Source organism: Galleria mellonella, unplaced genomic scaffold (genome assembly GCF_026898425.1).
Source record: "Galleria mellonella isolate WM207_F2 unplaced genomic scaffold, CSIRO_AGI_GalMel_v1 utg270, whole genome shotgun sequence".
Classification (NCBI taxonomy): domain Eukaryota; kingdom Metazoa; phylum Arthropoda; class Insecta; order Lepidoptera; family Pyralidae; genus Galleria; species Galleria mellonella.
This window is the reverse complement of record NW_026442062.1, coordinates 2,437,319-2,456,086: the sequence shown is the minus strand read 5'-3', so window position 1 is coordinate 2,456,086 and position 18,768 is coordinate 2,437,319. Positions and strand designations below refer to the sequence as shown.

At 33.1% G+C, this 18,768-nt stretch overlaps 1 protein-coding gene across 1 annotated transcript in view; it reads right to left on the bottom strand.

Annotated features, from left to right (window-relative positions):
• The window catches only part of LOC113514269 (large neutral amino acids transporter small subunit 1), a 33,699-nt gene that overhangs the window by 2,102 nt on the left and 12,829 nt on the right, over positions 1 to 18,768 (bottom strand). Inside the window, exons 2-12 of the mRNA XM_026898308.3 lie at positions 15,788 to 16,034; positions 13,282 to 13,425; positions 11,400 to 11,502; positions 10,806 to 10,931; positions 6,136 to 6,229; positions 5,165 to 5,306; positions 4,239 to 4,369; positions 3,418 to 3,586; positions 2,691 to 2,784; positions 1,849 to 2,007; positions 614 to 669 (exon numbers count right to left, since the gene is read on the bottom strand). Coding sequence (XP_026754109.1) covers positions 614 to 669; positions 1,849 to 2,007; positions 2,691 to 2,784; positions 3,418 to 3,586; positions 4,239 to 4,369; positions 5,165 to 5,306; positions 6,136 to 6,229; positions 10,806 to 10,931; positions 11,400 to 11,502; positions 13,282 to 13,425; positions 15,788 to 16,034 — 1,465 coding nt within the window. The remainder of the gene's footprint in view (positions 1 to 613; positions 670 to 1,848; positions 2,008 to 2,690; positions 2,785 to 3,417; positions 3,587 to 4,238; positions 4,370 to 5,164; positions 5,307 to 6,135; positions 6,230 to 10,805; positions 10,932 to 11,399; positions 11,503 to 13,281; positions 13,426 to 15,787; positions 16,035 to 18,768) is intronic.

Sequence of the window (18,768 nt, the reverse complement as noted above, 5' to 3'; positions counted from 1 at the left end):
AGATACGTCTAGCCTTTATGTTAGTGTGGGAAACTTAAAAGTAGGTATGTTGAATTTATATTTCCAAATAACCGTTTTATTAAATAATTTGTGATATGCACGCGTAATCAATACAGTGTGAAAACGAAAATCAGAGATAAATGTTACAAGCGGATTAATATAAAAACTACCATTTAGTATTGCCATTAAAAGAAATATGTAAAATTTTTAAACCATATTTTATTTGACTTGCGATTGTAATTTAGCCCTACTCTTGAATCTAATACCGATATCAATCCAATCTCATGCCAATAACAATTTTGTACTACACTCATGAAATAATAATTACAAATTAAGAAACTCAGATTGGGTTGCAATAATTTACTTTGGCAAGTTGCACTAATATGCATCTTTCAGAACATTACGGAACCATAATGTCGCGAATATTGCAATTCGAGAATATGAAACGTTTCAATTCCAATATCGATCTATTGAATTTTACTTGAAGAGTAACCGCACAGGGATTCTATTCCTAAGTACCGTTGTTTGAATTAGTTTAAGACAAGGTGTCCTATATTGGGAATTGAAAAGCATTGTTTGAGTGGACGATTACCTTAACAAAATTTACACTTACCTTTATTTTCGGCCGGACAGCTAGCGTTAACTTCTGCACTAAATGTGTGGCAACAGCTGCAAATTGACAAAGGGTTTTTAATGTTATTCACGTAATATATAGGTATAGTTTAAAGAAAATGGAATACAGAATTTATATTTATTAAAATATAATCAAATATTTTTTTTTATACAACTTAGAATGGCAAACAAGCTGACGGCCCACCTGATGGAAAATGGTAACCGTCGCCTATAGACATGACCAGTAGCATGGACATAACAGAGTATACTGTTTCGCCCATAATACCCCCAATGCGTTGCCATTCCTGAGGACTCAGATGTTATTTTTCTGTACCCTGTAAATTCACGCCATATCCCAACCTTCAAACCAAAACACAGCCATGCAAATACCACTTCTTCACGGTAGAAACACGAATGGGACAGAGGTACCCAAACAATCGACTTTTGTACAAAGTCTCCCTCTGGTAAATTATATAATAAATATATGAAATAATATACAAGTTAGTATAATTTTTTTTAACAAATAAATGATTAATATTATAAATGCGAAAATGAATTTATTTAAACCATTTGTACAGTTATTAACGCTTTTACGCCTAAACCGCTAAATCGATTATGATGAATTTTGGTATAAAAATAGATGTTACCCTGTAGACGGTTATAGGCTACTTTTTCTTGCGAAAAATGTATAAGGAATGGGGTAAGAGAAGGGTAATTTTTGTATGAAACTTTTTATTGTGTTGTCCGATATGTTTTAAACTTTGCAGAATTATTGCTTATTAATAATTCATAATTAAAGTATATTTATTTCTTTTTTCAAACTACTTCTTAAAGGGCCACCACCTTAAGAAGTATTTAATATAATTATTTTATCTACCTACCTATACCAATAACCAGAATTGTTGAATAAAATTAATATAAACGCGAACAAAGCTGCAAGTAATATTGATAAATAGCTATTTAAAGATAAATTAAATATTAAGTACTCTTTATTTTATTACATGAGTAACAAGGATTCTTTCATTATCATATAAAATTTTGACAAAATTACAGTGCAACCGATGGGATAGTAAACATTTTCTCGTAAAGAACTAAAACATCGCATGTATCGAGTACCCTTGTAGTGGGGGTAACACTTGACCAGTCATTTTGCATTTGTATGTCCTAAATATTTGTATCTAAAGAAGCAGATAGCGACCCTTCATAATGTTAGTTGAAGGTAAACTAAATACGAACTGGTAATGGAGCTGAGGCCTCGAATCCTGGTGCGCGGCTCCAGCAGCAGTAGGTAGACAGGGACGGCTGTGAGGATCATGAGGCAGCCGATGCCGGTCTCGGCGGGAGACGCCACCGCCGGCACTGCCACTACCAGGATCGTGCACACAATGTACACCGCTGGAAGTATTTTTATGTAACTTAGATACATGGTTTTCCCAAGAGACTACAGCATGGGGTTCTTCAAAAGCGGGGTAAAGAGGTTTCTTCAGGGCGACAACGCGCACGTATAACCCCTGGTATTGCAGGCGTTTATAGGCTACGGTAACCGCTTACTATCAGGTGGACCGTATGCATGTTTGCCACCGCAATGATATAAAAAAAAAATGACACAAAATGGGCTATTAAGGGGAGAAGGGATTGTTAGTAATGGAAATTAGTAATCCCATTGCTAGCAATATACCCTACCGGGTCGACCTCCACGCGGTTCCCCCTGAAACCATATAACAACCTGATAGGCCAACTGACTTGCTTTATCATCATCTATTATGCCTCACTGGCACCTCACCAGTGTATACCGATAGCGCAGGCGGAGTTACCATTCCATTAACACCCATTAAAAAGAAAAAAAGAGCTGCGCCATCATTTCATGGAAAATGGTAACCGTTGCCTATAGACATGAACAATATACCATAAAAGTTATAAAGTACGCTGAGACCCTTATCATGTGTTGCCGTTCCTAACATTTAAATATGTGAAAAAAAAAACGAACCATAGAGTATAAAATTGTCATAAATAACGAGTTTGTAAGGAAGGTACAATCATTGCTGTTAAAAAATCTAAAATATGAAGTTGTGCCTTACCAGGGAAAATCAGGTTGACTTTGATGGGTCGCTCGATATTGGGCTGTGTATACCTTAATACTGGTAGGCACACCACCGCCGCACCTATACTCAGCTGTAAACAAATAAAACATCATTTGAATATAATAATGTCGTTTGTCAAAGCTGTTATAAGATTACAACGGTACGTATATTTCAAAGAGGGTTTTTTACGAGGGAAATGTATATATAATTAAATTTTGCAAAGAATATATGTTCTTTTAATCATACTTCGATATATGATCACATATATCATATCATATGTCCCTGTTTGTTCAGGACCTGGACTAAGAATTCGATAAATCGAAAAAAAAAAGAAACATTTTCTCACAACGGTTGGTTGTGTTATGCTGATTTTCTATGCTTTTTCACGCTTGAAAGACAATAAAATTGTATTTACTAATAGACTTTTATAACCATTTCATACATGATCATATGGACCGTAGACGTCACGTGTATACTATCACTTCGAACATCACAAGCACTCAACATCGTTTGTACAAAAGTAACACTAATATGGAAATCATTCCTCTATTAACAAATTTTGAACCTCGAGCTGTCAAGTTAGTATAACTTAAAAATTAACGTAAAAGATACACAAAAGCTTGCCATTTTTCTCATGTTCATTTTCAAAAATAGATCAGTAATATAAAGGAATACCAACGACTTCACCATATATAGGCTATCCGAGTGTAAAGTGCATACATACCCAGGTAGCGAAACCGACGTAGTTGATGAGCGCGTAGATGTCGGAAACGGTGAGGTAGAGCAGCGAGAGGAGAGCGACCGCGAGCACGGCGGGCGCGGGCGTGGCGCGGGACGACACCATAGTCAGCATCTCCGGCATCTGGCCCTGCGCCGCGCCCGCGTAGAACAGCCTGCCACATCATACACACAAGCGTATATACGTGCGGTCAGGAAGAGGGAGGCGAGACCACCTCAGACCTGTCTGGCCCTCCTCCAACCTGGGATAAGCACCCCAGGATGCGAGCGGAACTTTTAGCTAGACACAAACACATGGCGACACCACCTCAGATCTGTCTAACCCTTCGCTATCCTGGAGCAGCAACCCCAGGAAGCAGAATTTTTAGCTATACACAAACACATGTCTGAGAGTAAATAGGTATCTAGTTTTCAAGTGTTCAGCTCCCTGGAAAATAATACGCGTAGTCGTCATAGGCTTCGTTTACGGACGGGCAGAGTTTAATTCGGGGTACTAAGCTGTTAAGACGACCTCCATGACACAGTGATGGGCTCGTTGCTTTGTGTAATAAAGGTTCCGGCATCGATTCACTGTTGAGTGATATTAATTAATGACCCTTTCCGAATTGGCTAGTAGTACTAGCCAATTCGGAAAGGGTCATTAACTGGGTAATATAGTTTTTGGCCCTAGACGTAGTGTTATGTTACCCTAACAAGACTAGATTTAAAGGTCTTGTATTAAGATACAAGGGTCTTGTTTAACTTTTTCAAATACTAATTTTCTCAATTTATATTTATAATACCGTATTTAGTTAGTGTGGTAGTTACCGTGATGAAGTGAGAAGAACTCCGTTGACAGCGCCGAAGGTGGAAGCAGCAACAAACAGGGGTATGGAGAGTGCAAACCAGCCGAATAACCGTTCAGCAAACGTTACAGCCACCGCTGCTGAGCCCAGCACCTGGTGTGACGATATTTATTTATTTATTTTTATTTAAGAGTTTTTCTGTGTCAGTGCAACTAATTCATGCACTTTCCTCCAGCCAGCTCTATCTCATGCCATATCTCCATGCCATACCTCCCAGACGACATGACATCAAGTGTTGATATTTATTTAACCTGATAATATTATACCACGTATACGCCATGTGGTTCCGGCATAGTGCATCTGGTATCCCGTTCCTTTCTCGTGGGTGTTGTAAGAGGCAACTAAGGGAACTCAATGGCCAAGGGATGGACAGCAAAAAAAAAACATCATCCCTCTTAAAACATCACCAAAACCTAACTGCGGATATCAAGCCGTCCGCCAAGCATAGTAACTATTGGCAAAACCTTTTTGATAATAGGGGACCTACTCGTATGTTAAGCAGAGGACAGTCAACGGCTGATATGATAATAATAATGATTATACTATGTATCACTCTACGTTTCTACCGTATAGACTGAAACTGGTGTACAACCTACCATAAATAAAATGGTTGCATAGCAATATTTCTTCTACGCTGTTACTACTGATGCGAAGATAGCGTTGTCTAGTGTCAACAGTTTCTTTCTTTTACATAACAGATAGTGATCACCCTTATCTATAGACATAAACGGTATCAAGACATCACAGAATGCATAGTGTAAAGAGATGAAGCAAAAGTCAAGAGGTGTGCAAGAATAATAGCCTATTAGCACTTGGCTCTCGTCATGTCTACATGAGATATGCTTTAAAAGTAAATTAGTAAATTTGTAAGATATGTGGTAAAATTACCTCTGTGGGCGACAAAGTGGTGTAGAACGCAACGTTGGTGAATGTGTAGACGATGGTTACGAGCGTGCAGGAGATGGCGATGGCGCGCGGCAAATTGCGCACGGGGTCCTTCAATTCTTCAATTATGAAGTTCAAATAGTTCCTGTTCAAATAATCGTATATAAACATAAGTGCATAATAACTGCAAACTCTTGGAAAAAGGGACATTATTTTTCCTAAAATTCTAAAGTCAATAATAGCCATTGTAAATATAAATATAAAGCCATTGATATTTCAGCATTTTGCCACTAAAATCGACTTCAATTATGAAACTACTTATTTTAATCTAAAAACTAAAATACTGAACTATTTTTATAAATTTTCTACGGGACTTATCTTTAAGTATAGCCTTTCAGATAAAAATAAAATTCTAAATTAGTTCCGAACTGACAGAATTTTGAGGTCACAAACATAAAAAAATATAGTTGAATTGAGAACCTCCTTCTTTTTGAAGTTGGTTGAAAATGAGAACAAATGTGAGAAACTCTAACTTTTACATATCTTATATTCTTGCGAAGAGCGCTAGCGTAGAAAAGAGAAATAATGTGTAAATGGAGGTTTTGTCGACATACACTTGAAACAATCAAATTCAACATTCAAAAGTTCCTAAATAAATAAAAATATAAAAATAAATTCAATATTGCCGATGGAACACCAACGTTTCTTGATTTTATTATATATACCATCGCCGGACATTCTGTCACGTTTGATTTTAAACATGGTGTCGAAAACATTCAAACCAACGACCACGAAATCTTGAGTGTCATCGTACTCTCGACAATATACATAAGCATTTCTATATATTAAAAGTAGAATCTATCTATCTTCACATCAAATACCTTTCGGGGCTGGCTGGTTTTGTCAACCGTTCTGGCATTCTTTCCACACACCCGAACCACCATAGCAGAATTAAAATATTAATGTTCACTTACCATCCGTTGTAAGCAAACAGTCCGGAGTAGAAGGAGAGAGCAATAGACGTGACATCACTGGTTGTACCCTCAAAAGAGAAATGCTCCACTTTGCCTGAAAAAGAAATAACAACAACAAAAGATAGTATATTCATTTATTTTAACATCCATTGTATAAGTAGGTAGATATTATATTTATTTATAGTATATGTATTTATGTAATATTTTATTATGTATCTTAATATTTTATTTAACTGTATATTTATTTATGTACACTAAATATTAATAGTTGTAGCACTTCAGCTGCCCGTTAACAACATGTTTTCTAACTGCATTGGGTTGACTAGAAGAGATCTCTGTCAGAGATAAGTCCATCCTTGCTCACAATATTTATAAATGCATTAACAATGTAATTTACAAGTGCAATAAAGAATATATAACACATAATACATAAATTGCGGCTAGTCAATATAGCAATAGTACTGGAATAAAGAAAAGCTAATAATCATAATGGGGGAAATAGATTGTTAAGAATGGTATCTAACAGCCCCATTGAATTAATGATAACTTTATTTCCTTGTTATTACGTTAGAAACAAACAGAATCTCTGTATTCGACCATGTGTAAGAGCACGTAGAAACACATCTATTTATTTTGCAATCAGCCGCTATTAAATATACCTACATATATATGCTAGTACAATAATATATGTTATAATGCCTTAGAAACCATCGTGGTTAATTATTGTTGAATTCATCACGATGGGCTAATCCTCATATATCATTTCTCACTGGTGCCCCATATGTACAGGTACGAGATTCCGATTTTTACTTAATTGTAAAATAATCCTATATCGATTCATTCATAAAACTACATAATACATACACATCAAATTACATGTGTTGCCTAACCTTTCACACGGCAAACACCGTAACTGGAGCCGGCTAGATTGGTGCAATCATCTAATAACATGCGTTTTGTCCGTCTGTCCGCCGACGCCTTCCTTCCATTAGGAACTCTTTCAATAGCTTATTGTGGTGCCGTCAATTAATATACAATGCGTTACGATATGGCGAATGTTATATGAAACCCTAACAAGATTCCGACTCGTAAATCTATTGTATGTATCGTTGCCAAAGTGATAATGATGGGATTGACATTTTGGAACTACTGTTGGTATCGTACCATCCTTTACATTCATTACCATCAATTATTTCATACTGCACGTGACTACCAACCTATGCACAAGGCACATCTGTCAGAGATTTTTATTTAAAATGATGGCGGTCTTGAAACTCTTGATTTCAGAGGACGCCACCCACCCACAGTTCTACACGAATCATTAATTTACTCTATCACCAAATTCTCTGAAAAAATCTGTTTTCAATGAAATCTATAAAAACTAGTAATAAGTAACTCCAATAAATATTTTTTAAGTAGGTATGTAATGCGATAAATTCATAAATTCCGCGCCAAACTCAACGATTCTTTTAGCAATCGACAGGTTCGACTTCCTTGTCGAATTCATATTTTATTATGTTTATAATTTGCTTTGCTTTTTTGGATTAATATTTTAAATTGTTATAGGTACTATCATGTATAATATTTATCATATATAATAGTTGAATATTATGATGTTTAGTCAGGTGTCCCAATTCACATCTTTTTGTTTAAATACCACTGGTTAACGTACAAGTGGATACATATTTATAAAAGATGTAATGATTATGACACTTTATGATAATCCACACCGGCGTCCATTAGAGAGAATGACGTCACAAACAGTAGCTACCTACTCAATTTATCCTTGGCCTATCCTTGTAATTTAATCGTGAAAACGCAATAAAAAGACTGTAAATTTATACAGCTTCCCACGCACTGGTGCATTACTCTCTGTTCCTGTAGTAGCCTCTTTGAAACGAGTCTGAAGTGAAAATTAGTGATGGTTAGTTTTAAAAGTCATCTGCCTATGTATAACATCCTTAAAAAGAAGTGAACTAAATGGATTTAAAGGAAATTTTATAATCAAGTAACTATATATTAAGTTTAACTTAATAAATATTTGTTTCATCGGAACTCGTTCAGCAGTTGATTAATTTTTTGGTCTCTAATAAATAATCATGTTAACAAAAATTCACTGAATGGTATTATTTACTATAAAAATAATTTTTTCATTATGTTATGTTTATACGAGCATTCTTACTGCTATTATAAATGCGAAAGAGAGATTGTTGCACTTTTTCGCCTTACATAACTTAATCACTATGAAATTTGATATACTTACCTAGTCCAGCCATAATTTCTGTTACAAATGAAAATGCATTTTTTTATGAAGTAATGTAATATTACAATAAATTATACCTACATATTTATTAAAGTCTCAGCAAAAAATAAAAAAAAAATATTCTATTCGAAATAGCCACCTTTAATTTTATTGTGATTTGATAATGAACACGGAAAAATATATGAAATGGTGCAAATCGAAAGAAGTTTTTAAAATAATAAAAGTTTTACAAATTAAAAATAATTAAAAAGTTGAAAATAAGAAAAGTTTTTATGTAACAGTATTTATGACCAGACTAGTTACACGTACTATATGCTTATGGAGAAAGTCATATATTACTTTTGTCCTAGTCAATAGACATATCCCGGTCACGCGGACGAAGTCGCGTGTAAAAGCCAGTAACTATTGCATGTTAAAAATATTTTAAATATTATTGTACTGACATTGTACTTTTAATAACACTTCTATTGTCCCAGCCTGAAGAGACTGACTCTTAACTCAGCAAATAAAAATCGAATTGTATTGTCTAGTCCATACATTATATTGAATTCTCTCTCAAAATATGCCATGAACTTCGTACACCAATAATTTTACTTTCCACTTAAACTTTCTCGATTATTCTGAGTAATTGCTTATTCTGAATGATATTGACACCCAGACAGAAGATCCAATTTGCAGCACAAATTGACTTATCTCCGTACTGCGTACTGGGCTGTTTTCTTTATTGCTAGAGACAGCCTTCGTAGGCAATATTAAGCTATTTAGGTACTACACTCGTATCTTGTGACTAACACTTTATTCACATTCTTATAAATAAAACTTTACCTACATATATTACGGGGTAGACAGAAGCAATAGTTTTGTTTGCTGTAATGTTGTAAACGTGTTTTACGAATATTTACTTGCATGATGATTTAAGTGTATGATATCTCAAAAATTAAAATAAGATTATCAATATATATTAAGGAAACAAAATTTTACAAAGTACAACCTTTTACTCTTCAGACAAACACAGAATGTGGGGAGGGATTGTTAATAATAGAGACTAACCCTATTTCTAGCAATATACCCAATCATCTGATTACGGGACCTCCACGTGATCTCCTTTGGAAACCATCGTACTGAATTTTAGGCCTATTCATCACGATGGGCTAACTGACTTGCTTTTCATCCTTCATTGATACCTCGCTGACATATATCGTTAGCGCGGTTGAGGTAACTATTGTCCAAATCATTGTCCTCCATTAAAGACCAAAATACAAAATATAATAACTACACAGAAAACTCTTCCACCAGATAAGTAATATATGCAACTATTTGTCGTTACATTATTATATATTTATATGTAATTAATAAGAAACTAATATATTTATTTTGTTACCTAGTTTATGAAATTTAAACCACGCAGCCTTGTAGTACACTTGTTCAAATGAAGTTTATGAACGTTGAAGTTGTTTTATTAATGTTGGAATCACTTATTCATATATATATATTCTTGTTTCGTTCGCTATAATACAGAGATGGTTTGAAAGAAAAAAAAGTCGAAAAAACCCAGCTTTCAGTTGAAAAATCGTAGAATTAAAAATCCCTAGGTAATTTTATATGGAAACCGCTACTTCCGATTTCTTACTGTTGTTAGTGATACGAATGTCACTGGGTTATCCAATTTTATAACAAAGTTATCATATTAAATTAATGCTGTGACTACTACTATTACCAGGAAGTCATTTAGGTGAACTATCTGTAATGACAAGTCAACACAACTCATCCTCAATGCATTGATAATCACATTGTTTTTTTTAATGTTAAAAAGTATAAGATTCGATTATTATTTTTGATAAAGCAATATTTATATATAACCAAAATTTATTGATATCGTTTTATCAATCTTTCTTTGGAAAAATAAATTTATTTCATTAGAAGAATACTTTTTTAAGAGGATGCTAATTTCAATTCCCCCTGGATATATTTACCGATACCGAAGTGATCTATCATATCAATGAAAAGGTGATCAAGTTCAAGAAATAAGTATCAAATCAAATTATTCTATTAGATCGATTTTTTTTATTTGTACTATTATTGAAGATCAGAAGATTGTCTTATGCTTAGGTCAATCACCATTTTGTTTACATTTTCATTAAATGCTATTGAAACAAACTATAGCTACATACGTTCGGTATAATATACGACATTTGTGAGACAATTAGGTATAATATATGGTATATAGTCATATAGATATGGACAGCAGCGTTCGTCTTAAAACATCTTTTAAAGCCTAACTGCGGTTGCCAACCCGCCTGTCAAGCATAACAACTACTGGCAAAACTCCCCTGATGGGGATGGCTTACATCCAGCAGTGGACAGTTGCCGGCTGAAATAATAATAAAAAATAATATAATATACATACCTTTACAAAGCTGGTAAATACCAGTGGCGATTATGATAAACAGAGCCAGGAGTTTGGCGTATGTGAACCAATCTTGGACTCTGGTCGCCGCGCGTACTGACCAACAGTTCACAAACGTCAGCAGCACTGGAATAGGAGGAAATTAAATTTTGTTAATAAAATCTGTTCGATTTTATGACAATTAAAACGTAATAAAATCATTTACGGGAGGACCTCTTAGTTTTGAACCTAAAATAATAACGCCATCTGATCCCAAATTATGTAAGACCTTCAATACTAGATAACTGATTAACACGTAAACAAAATATTTAAAAAAATACTTATAATTAATTAGTGTATTGAAAATTCAATACGAACAAATACGAATATACACTCTATTATGGTAATAGCCGTGATATTAGTTATATAGTGTAAAGATTTATAGAGTATAATTATTGTACGGAGATCGAACCTGGCATCTCAGTAGTTGAGGTAGTACGCTTATCTCTACATAACTAAGATCGTATTGGCTTTATTTATGTTTACATGAAGGTAAATATAATCAAATAAAACCTCCAGAGATAAAATATTTATTATAGTGGCCGGTAAACTTACGTATACAACAAGCTGCCAGCAACCTAGTGGCGTCTTCTGGCGGGTCGCATTCTGGAAATATCGGCTTTAACACGTACACGCTGAATGTTAACGCCACAATCGCCTGTTGAATGGGGGTATTATGCTAATTCTTAGATTCAATTTACACAATAATGTTGTGAAATAAAGTAGAAAAAGGTCACTCAAATAAAGTTATGTAAATTAGGAATAAGTAAATGGTAAACATATATTATTAAAAAAATACAATCCAATATCAAAGAGAATATATTTAACAGATAAACGAAAGTTAGGTGCCATGTTGAATGTCAATATGTAATCGGTCCCACGTTGGGCGCCAATACAGACTTATCTATTGAATTTACAATAAAAAGACATTGTTTCTTTTATTAGGGACATATTTTTCTCAATATACACGTTAGAATCCTTCGACAAATATCCCACGCAAATAGGATTTACATTGACAAGACATTTGCGTGGGTTTTGACCTCGTAACATCAAATAACGTAGGTTGAATGCCTTCAATTTCCAGGCAGTAAAGTCGCTCAAAGACTTTCATAGGATTTACGTAATTACTGAATCAATACTGTTATAAAACGAAAACAGTGTAAATTATTTACCATTTCATAGATATTTTTCTTAAAAGGCTATTTAGAAATAAAAAAATTGGTTATGACATACATCTTAGAATATATTCAATCTATATTAGCTGAACCCAAATCAGAAAATTTTTAACATCTCTGTAAATTATTGATGCCCATTAATTCCTCTCTTTCCGTGTTTACGGAAACTAGGTAAAACTTTATTTGAAAAATCAGTTCAGAGTACGATGGGGCTGATATACTTGAATAAAGTAAAAACATTAAAAAAATCTTAGAATATTGGGTCGCAGAATGCTATTCTTATAGTTTGCCATTTTTGAGGATTGAGTTGTTATTACTGCCTACCGTGTAATACACAATCACACACACACACACACACACACACTCATACATATCTTTTAATTAAGACAAACACATGTAAGTTTTATCAAACTCCAAGTACTTTGATCATTTAATCAAAGTGAACTATAATTTCACAGAATTGATTTATACCGTAAATGAAATGAGATAGACTTCTGAATGTTGAGTTTTCCCCTACAAGGTAGAACGATGACCTCGCAAAATCAGTGTGGGGTGAAAGTCCGCAAGATGGAGCACAGGCGTTATTATTAGATAGAGTGTCTCAATGTATTTTATACTACCTCTGCTCAAAAAAGTTCTTATACTATTGTAGACAGACGTCGATACGTAACCATATACATAAAAGAAACACCATTTATAGCTTTTTCAATCTCTAACATCCATAATTATTTTTAAGTTATATTTTATATACAACGAGGGTTTCAAGACACAAGTAGCAGTAGCCAATGAACACTTACTACTTCAGAAACCTTACTCCCAAGTTGCTAACTCCTGTTACATAAAGCTCTCAAGTCATAGTACGCAGTAATTTCATTCTCTTTCAGTGACATATTTAAGATTATTTGCTTATGGTCTGGCCCTATAAAAACGTAGTATAATTTACTCTCTCATATCTTTGTACATAGTTGAAAACTCTACTTGGATCCTGGGATGCGTATAATTCTAGAGTGAACACAACCCACCTGCCCCCTACTGCTGATTCAACGTAAAAGAAATATTGTTGCTTACTTTGTAATACAGAGGGTGAGTGGTTAGAGACTTTCATGTACAACTTAGTTAGTCTAGACTATTACTAACTAAACTTTCTAGTTTTGACATCAAAGTGCTGTCGAATTCATTATTAGTGAAATTTTCAATAAGCTTAGTATATATATATTGAGATTTTATTTTAGGTTGTACCTGAAAAAAAAGTCTTTTAGTACCTGTGAACAAGGTCTAACAATCATGCACTCAATCCAGAGTCGTATAAATGCTGCAAACGGACCAAATGTCTCCATTATGTACGCGTAGTCAGCACCACTACGCCTGATCATGGTGCCCAGTTCTGCGTAGCAATATGCGCCTATCTGCACAAAATAAAATAGTAGCTGTCTATATAATAATAAGAAATAGTTATTAATATTTATAAATATTTTATACGAAATGTGAAAGTTTGTAAAGGTGTTATCATTTCACGTAAAAACGGCTTATCAGATCTGAATGAAATTTAGTATATAGTTTAATTATATTCTGATTTAACACAAAGGATAATGAATATACTGATTACTGTAAAGAAATCCGCCGTAAAAAAAAACACAAATAGAAAATATTTAAATTTATAACACCGACTCTCCATAGTCACTCTTTCTACAAATAACTGTTACAATCTGTACAAGTGGATTAGGCTTGACTGCATGCAGTTTTTTGCTCTAAGAAAAATTATAGTATCAATCTTCACAAAACGAATATGGTGATGGTAACCACGAAAGTAAACTCTGTTAATTGGAAAAACAATTATAAAAATCAGTTCAAAATTGGCGACTAATCTAATCCCGTAACATAATCACAAAATATACAGACAAGTTGAGCACTTTCTAGTTTTGAATATCGCTTAAAAATATATCAATCTTTCAGATTATACGTGAATCTCGTAAAAGCATAGATATTGTTTATTGCCAATTGTTTATGTATATGTTTAGCTAATATGCTATCAGTGTTCACTTATCACTTGTGACACATGGTCACAATCGTGACCATGTGTCACGATTGCCAGGCGTGGTATTTATTAATTAGTGCCAATTATACAGTGCATTTTAAAAAATATTTACTAAAGTCCTTTGGTTTTAATATTTATAAATAAGATTTTTTAAAAGTTTCCTAAGAAGTTTAAAGTTAAAAAAGTAAAAGTTGTCTAGAAAATCCTTTAGAATCTTGAACTATGTATTCTCGTATTTGGAAATTTGAGGTAAAGTTTTGAATTGGTGGTCCGTCATTTTTATGATAGTCTAAAATTTTTTCATTTACATTTTTGAAACAAAACTTTGAAAAGACACTTTCAGCATTTTGACAATCGATCCCCTAAAGAATTAGTATCGGATATATAAGTATATTAGAATTTACTTTTCAAAATTCATTAAATTAATTAACTCCAGTGCTCCAGTAAATTAATTAACCAGATACCTACTAAATACTGTTACATACGGAAGAATAAATCTAGAAACTAATTAATTATCTATCTAGAGAATCGAGTTTCCAATATATCTAAAGCAACTAATTAAAAATATTTTTTCTAATTACCCATGGGAAGGAAAAATATTTCATTCTGAGTAGTCTGGACGATGTCAAAGATTTTAAAGATAAATTATTATATCTTTAGAAGAATAAATATGACCAAGGAGAGATCATTAGTTTGGTATTAAAATGAACATCTCCTTAGGGAAATATATAATATTCTTAATATAAAATACTGCAATATTCATTATTCTTAAAACAGCTAGGATGATAAGCTTCTTTCTTAAGTTGTTAAGAAGTTATTATTCGTGGGGCAGAAAATAAAAATATATAGATAGCAAATTTGCATATCATCTGCTGGCTAAATAATCCATTAGGATTTCTAAAGAATCCCTCCTCGTTGGAACAGAAAATAAATATTGACGACCTATCAAAGTTTATGTTATCAATTCAGTTAACAACAAAGATAAAAATATTTGCCATAATTATATCAGAAAAGAAATACCTAACAGATGTTTTTAGTAATAAATACTAAAAATATTAAATATACAAATAAGACATAAATACACTAAAATGTTTATAGTTCTCTTGTTGGAATCATGTTTTTTTTTTATATTTTGAATTTAAATTACTAATCTCACGTTGCAAATTATCCCTCTTAAATAAATATGCCTATAGGCACATAGGTACATACGCGAATCGCGACAAAGCATTTATATTCGTAATTATTGTTTCACACGCTTTGTTTGTAAAACACTTACCCACAAAAATATTTTTTAATTTATATGTTAAATTTTTTTAAGATATGATTTGATTTAATAAAACATGTTGATACTTTTATATCACTTACCATAATAATATTACTGTCTATATTAGGTATGTAATAAATATGCCATATTACAAAAAATATATTTTTTGTTGGGTCCTAATAACATCATGTCGACTCTAACATCTGACACAATGTTTGACCAACTTCTAAAATGAAGAGGTTCTTAATTTTGCTGCTGTTTTGTGCGTATGTTATGCGATATCTGCGCCAAATTTGTACCTACTTTAATAAGTCTTTTTGCAATCAATAGGGTTTACAATCATGATGGTCTTATTACTAATTCTGTGCGGTTTCAAGTAGTTTATTTTTTGTTGAAAATAACTACATATAGGTACATATCTAATTAATAAAAGGATGATTGCTTTTAATCGTAAATATAAATTACTCACCATACTGAATACCCCAGAAGCGATCCACACCAGCAAACTGGCGTTCACTGATCCTGTATACTTCAGTACGCCAGTTGGTGATACAAATATGCCACTGCCAATGATGGAACCCACGATGACCGTAATCCCGTTGAGAAGCGACATTTTAGCTTCCAGAGCGCCGCCATCTTTGCTTTCTGAATCTCCAAGGTCGGATTTGAGAGCCTCGCTTTCGCAGTCTTCTTCTGTGTTTTTTCTTTTTGGAGACCTGTTCAAGAATTTGAATGTATCAAATTATTTAAGATCGCTATAATCATGGGTAATAAAACACTATGGCTTAGGTATCGGTATCAGTTTGATTTGAACCGTGATTCGGTATTAAATAAAAAATATTTTTTATGCAACTTAAAATACAAACGAGTTGAGGGTCCACCTGATGAAAAGTGGTAAATGTTGCATAAAGACATGTACAATACCATGGACATAACAAAATATACCGTGTCACCCATGACACCTCACATGCATTGTCATTCCTGAGGACTAAGATGTTATACCTCCCAGTAATTTCATTGCCGTATCCCTCCCTTCAAACCAAAACACAGCTATGCAAAGACACATGTGTTTCACGATAGAAATACGAATAGAACATAAGTAGCCAAGCAGACGACTTTTGTATAAAGTCTCCTTTGGTGATATAGGATAAAATCAAAATTCTGAGTATTCTAACCGTTAAACTAATTATTTTTCCAAGAAAATATGAGTATTTGAGTTAGGCGGGCCAAATTTTTTTTGTTATTTTTCAATCCATGTTTCTTTAAAATAAATATTTCACTGGCGAAATATTCTTTTTGAAGGATACTGTTCATTTCAATTTCACTGTGTAGGACTGAAAAACTTGGATGGTACTGAATTTGTATATTAACTTTAGGTACATCGTAGTTGCTGAATTAATAGCTCTTGAGGACTTTTCAAGACAACAGCCTTTCATAACGAAATATGCCTTTACCTTTATTGTACAGGCCTAACTAGGGATACCAAACAAGTACCTACTTGTTATTGGCGACTTGAAGTCAACGAGATTATTACGCAAGACTATCAAATTCTTCACTACTTGCCATCAGGTGAGCCGTATGCTTGTTTGCCACCTCAGTGGTATAAAAAAAATTCTTCATAATAATCTTCTTACCTTCGATTCCATACATATGAACAGCATCATGAATATCACAGAATACACTGATCACTGTGTACCTCTTATGTATTGCCACAAACTGCCCTTCAAACTGAAACCTAATACCCCTACTAATATTATAGAAGTGAAAGTAAGTTTGTTTGTTAGGTACTATAAAGCCTTACCAACTCAACCAATCGCTATAAAATTCGATATACACGTACTTAAGATAGTAACTGCAGAATAGAGGAATCCGTTTTGATGACTTTTACTAAATTTAAAAAAAAAAGTACGCACTAATTCTTCTTTATTAGTAGAAATAGGTAACGCTTTGGATAATATATGAAAACTTATACAAACGATGCAAAAACAAAACTCTACCAATCTGTAAAACGGATTGACGACATACAGAAATGCAGAACCCTAAAGAAGTTCATTCTAGATTGGATAATGCTTGATAATGTGTCCACCTGATGGACATTTATACTAGCTATGACCTCGACTTCCTAATACTATCCCGGATAAAGAATAAAACCAGGACGCAGCACGTCTGGAATAGATTGGATAATGCTTGATAATGTGTCACTACGTATGTTCATATAATGTATAGATAATGGTTCAGTTATGTATTATTAAACGCAGATTTGAATATTGAAATGAAATATAATGTAATTGATAAAGCTAAGAGTACATTTTTTTATGCAACTTAGAATAGCAAACAAGCTGATGGCCCACCTGATGGACATTTATACTAGCTATGACCTCGACTTCCTAATACTATCCCGGATAAAAGAATAAAACGAATATCAAAGTATAAAGAGCTTCTCTAATATTATAAAGAGTAAGAATTTGATTTATTTTTGTTCTGATGGTTACATTAAAAATTAAAATTATGTCTCTATGCTATTTTATGATTAGTTTAGACTTATGCTGTCTTAAGCCCTGTACGTCGCACTGTTGAATATGTTCTGGGCTAAATAATGCGTATAAAATATAAAAAAAAATCAAAATTTTTAAAATAATGTGTAAAATAAATAAAACTTTAATCATGTACATTTTATATTGCATGTTCATTGCAATTTATGTTGTAATAGCCAACTAGTTATATCTATTACCGTGAATATTAGATCATGCAACATCAAGGCTAGATAATTAAATAGATCTAGATAGGTAATTATTTGGTCTAAATTATTCAAGTAGTTTAATTAACAAATTATGTGTATGAAATACGTTATTGCGTGCATGTAAACAGTATCTACTGTAACAAGGATGTTCGAACGTTTTGTATTACAACCTTTTTATATTACTATTTAAATATAATTATAAACAAAAAATACTTAACTTCATCTATATAATACACCGAACGTTCTACAAAATAATCAGCAGAATTCAGTTTATAATCAATTAGCTGTATCCCGCGGTTTCCTTCACGTAAATCAGTATATAAATTATCCCATATGCTAAGTTAGGATAGAACCTACTCATATACCAAATTTCATTCAAATACATTTCGTAATTTTTACATGAAAGAGTAATAAACATCCATCCGTTTATCTATCTATACATCGTTGCAAACTTTGCATAAGTTTGTAATATTAATAGGATTGATACCAGCCATCACTACGACGTTATAATTTTATGAATGTTATGAATGTTAATAGTGTAGATAAAAACAGTAATGTCACCCTAAAGTAGGTTAATATGACACAAGAATTTTCACTAAAATAGAGTGTCAATAGAATAGAGCTTCTCAAATTGGGATATAACAACATATACATCTAGAAATAAATAATAATAATAATTATGAATAATCGAATGTATAGGTACATGGCAA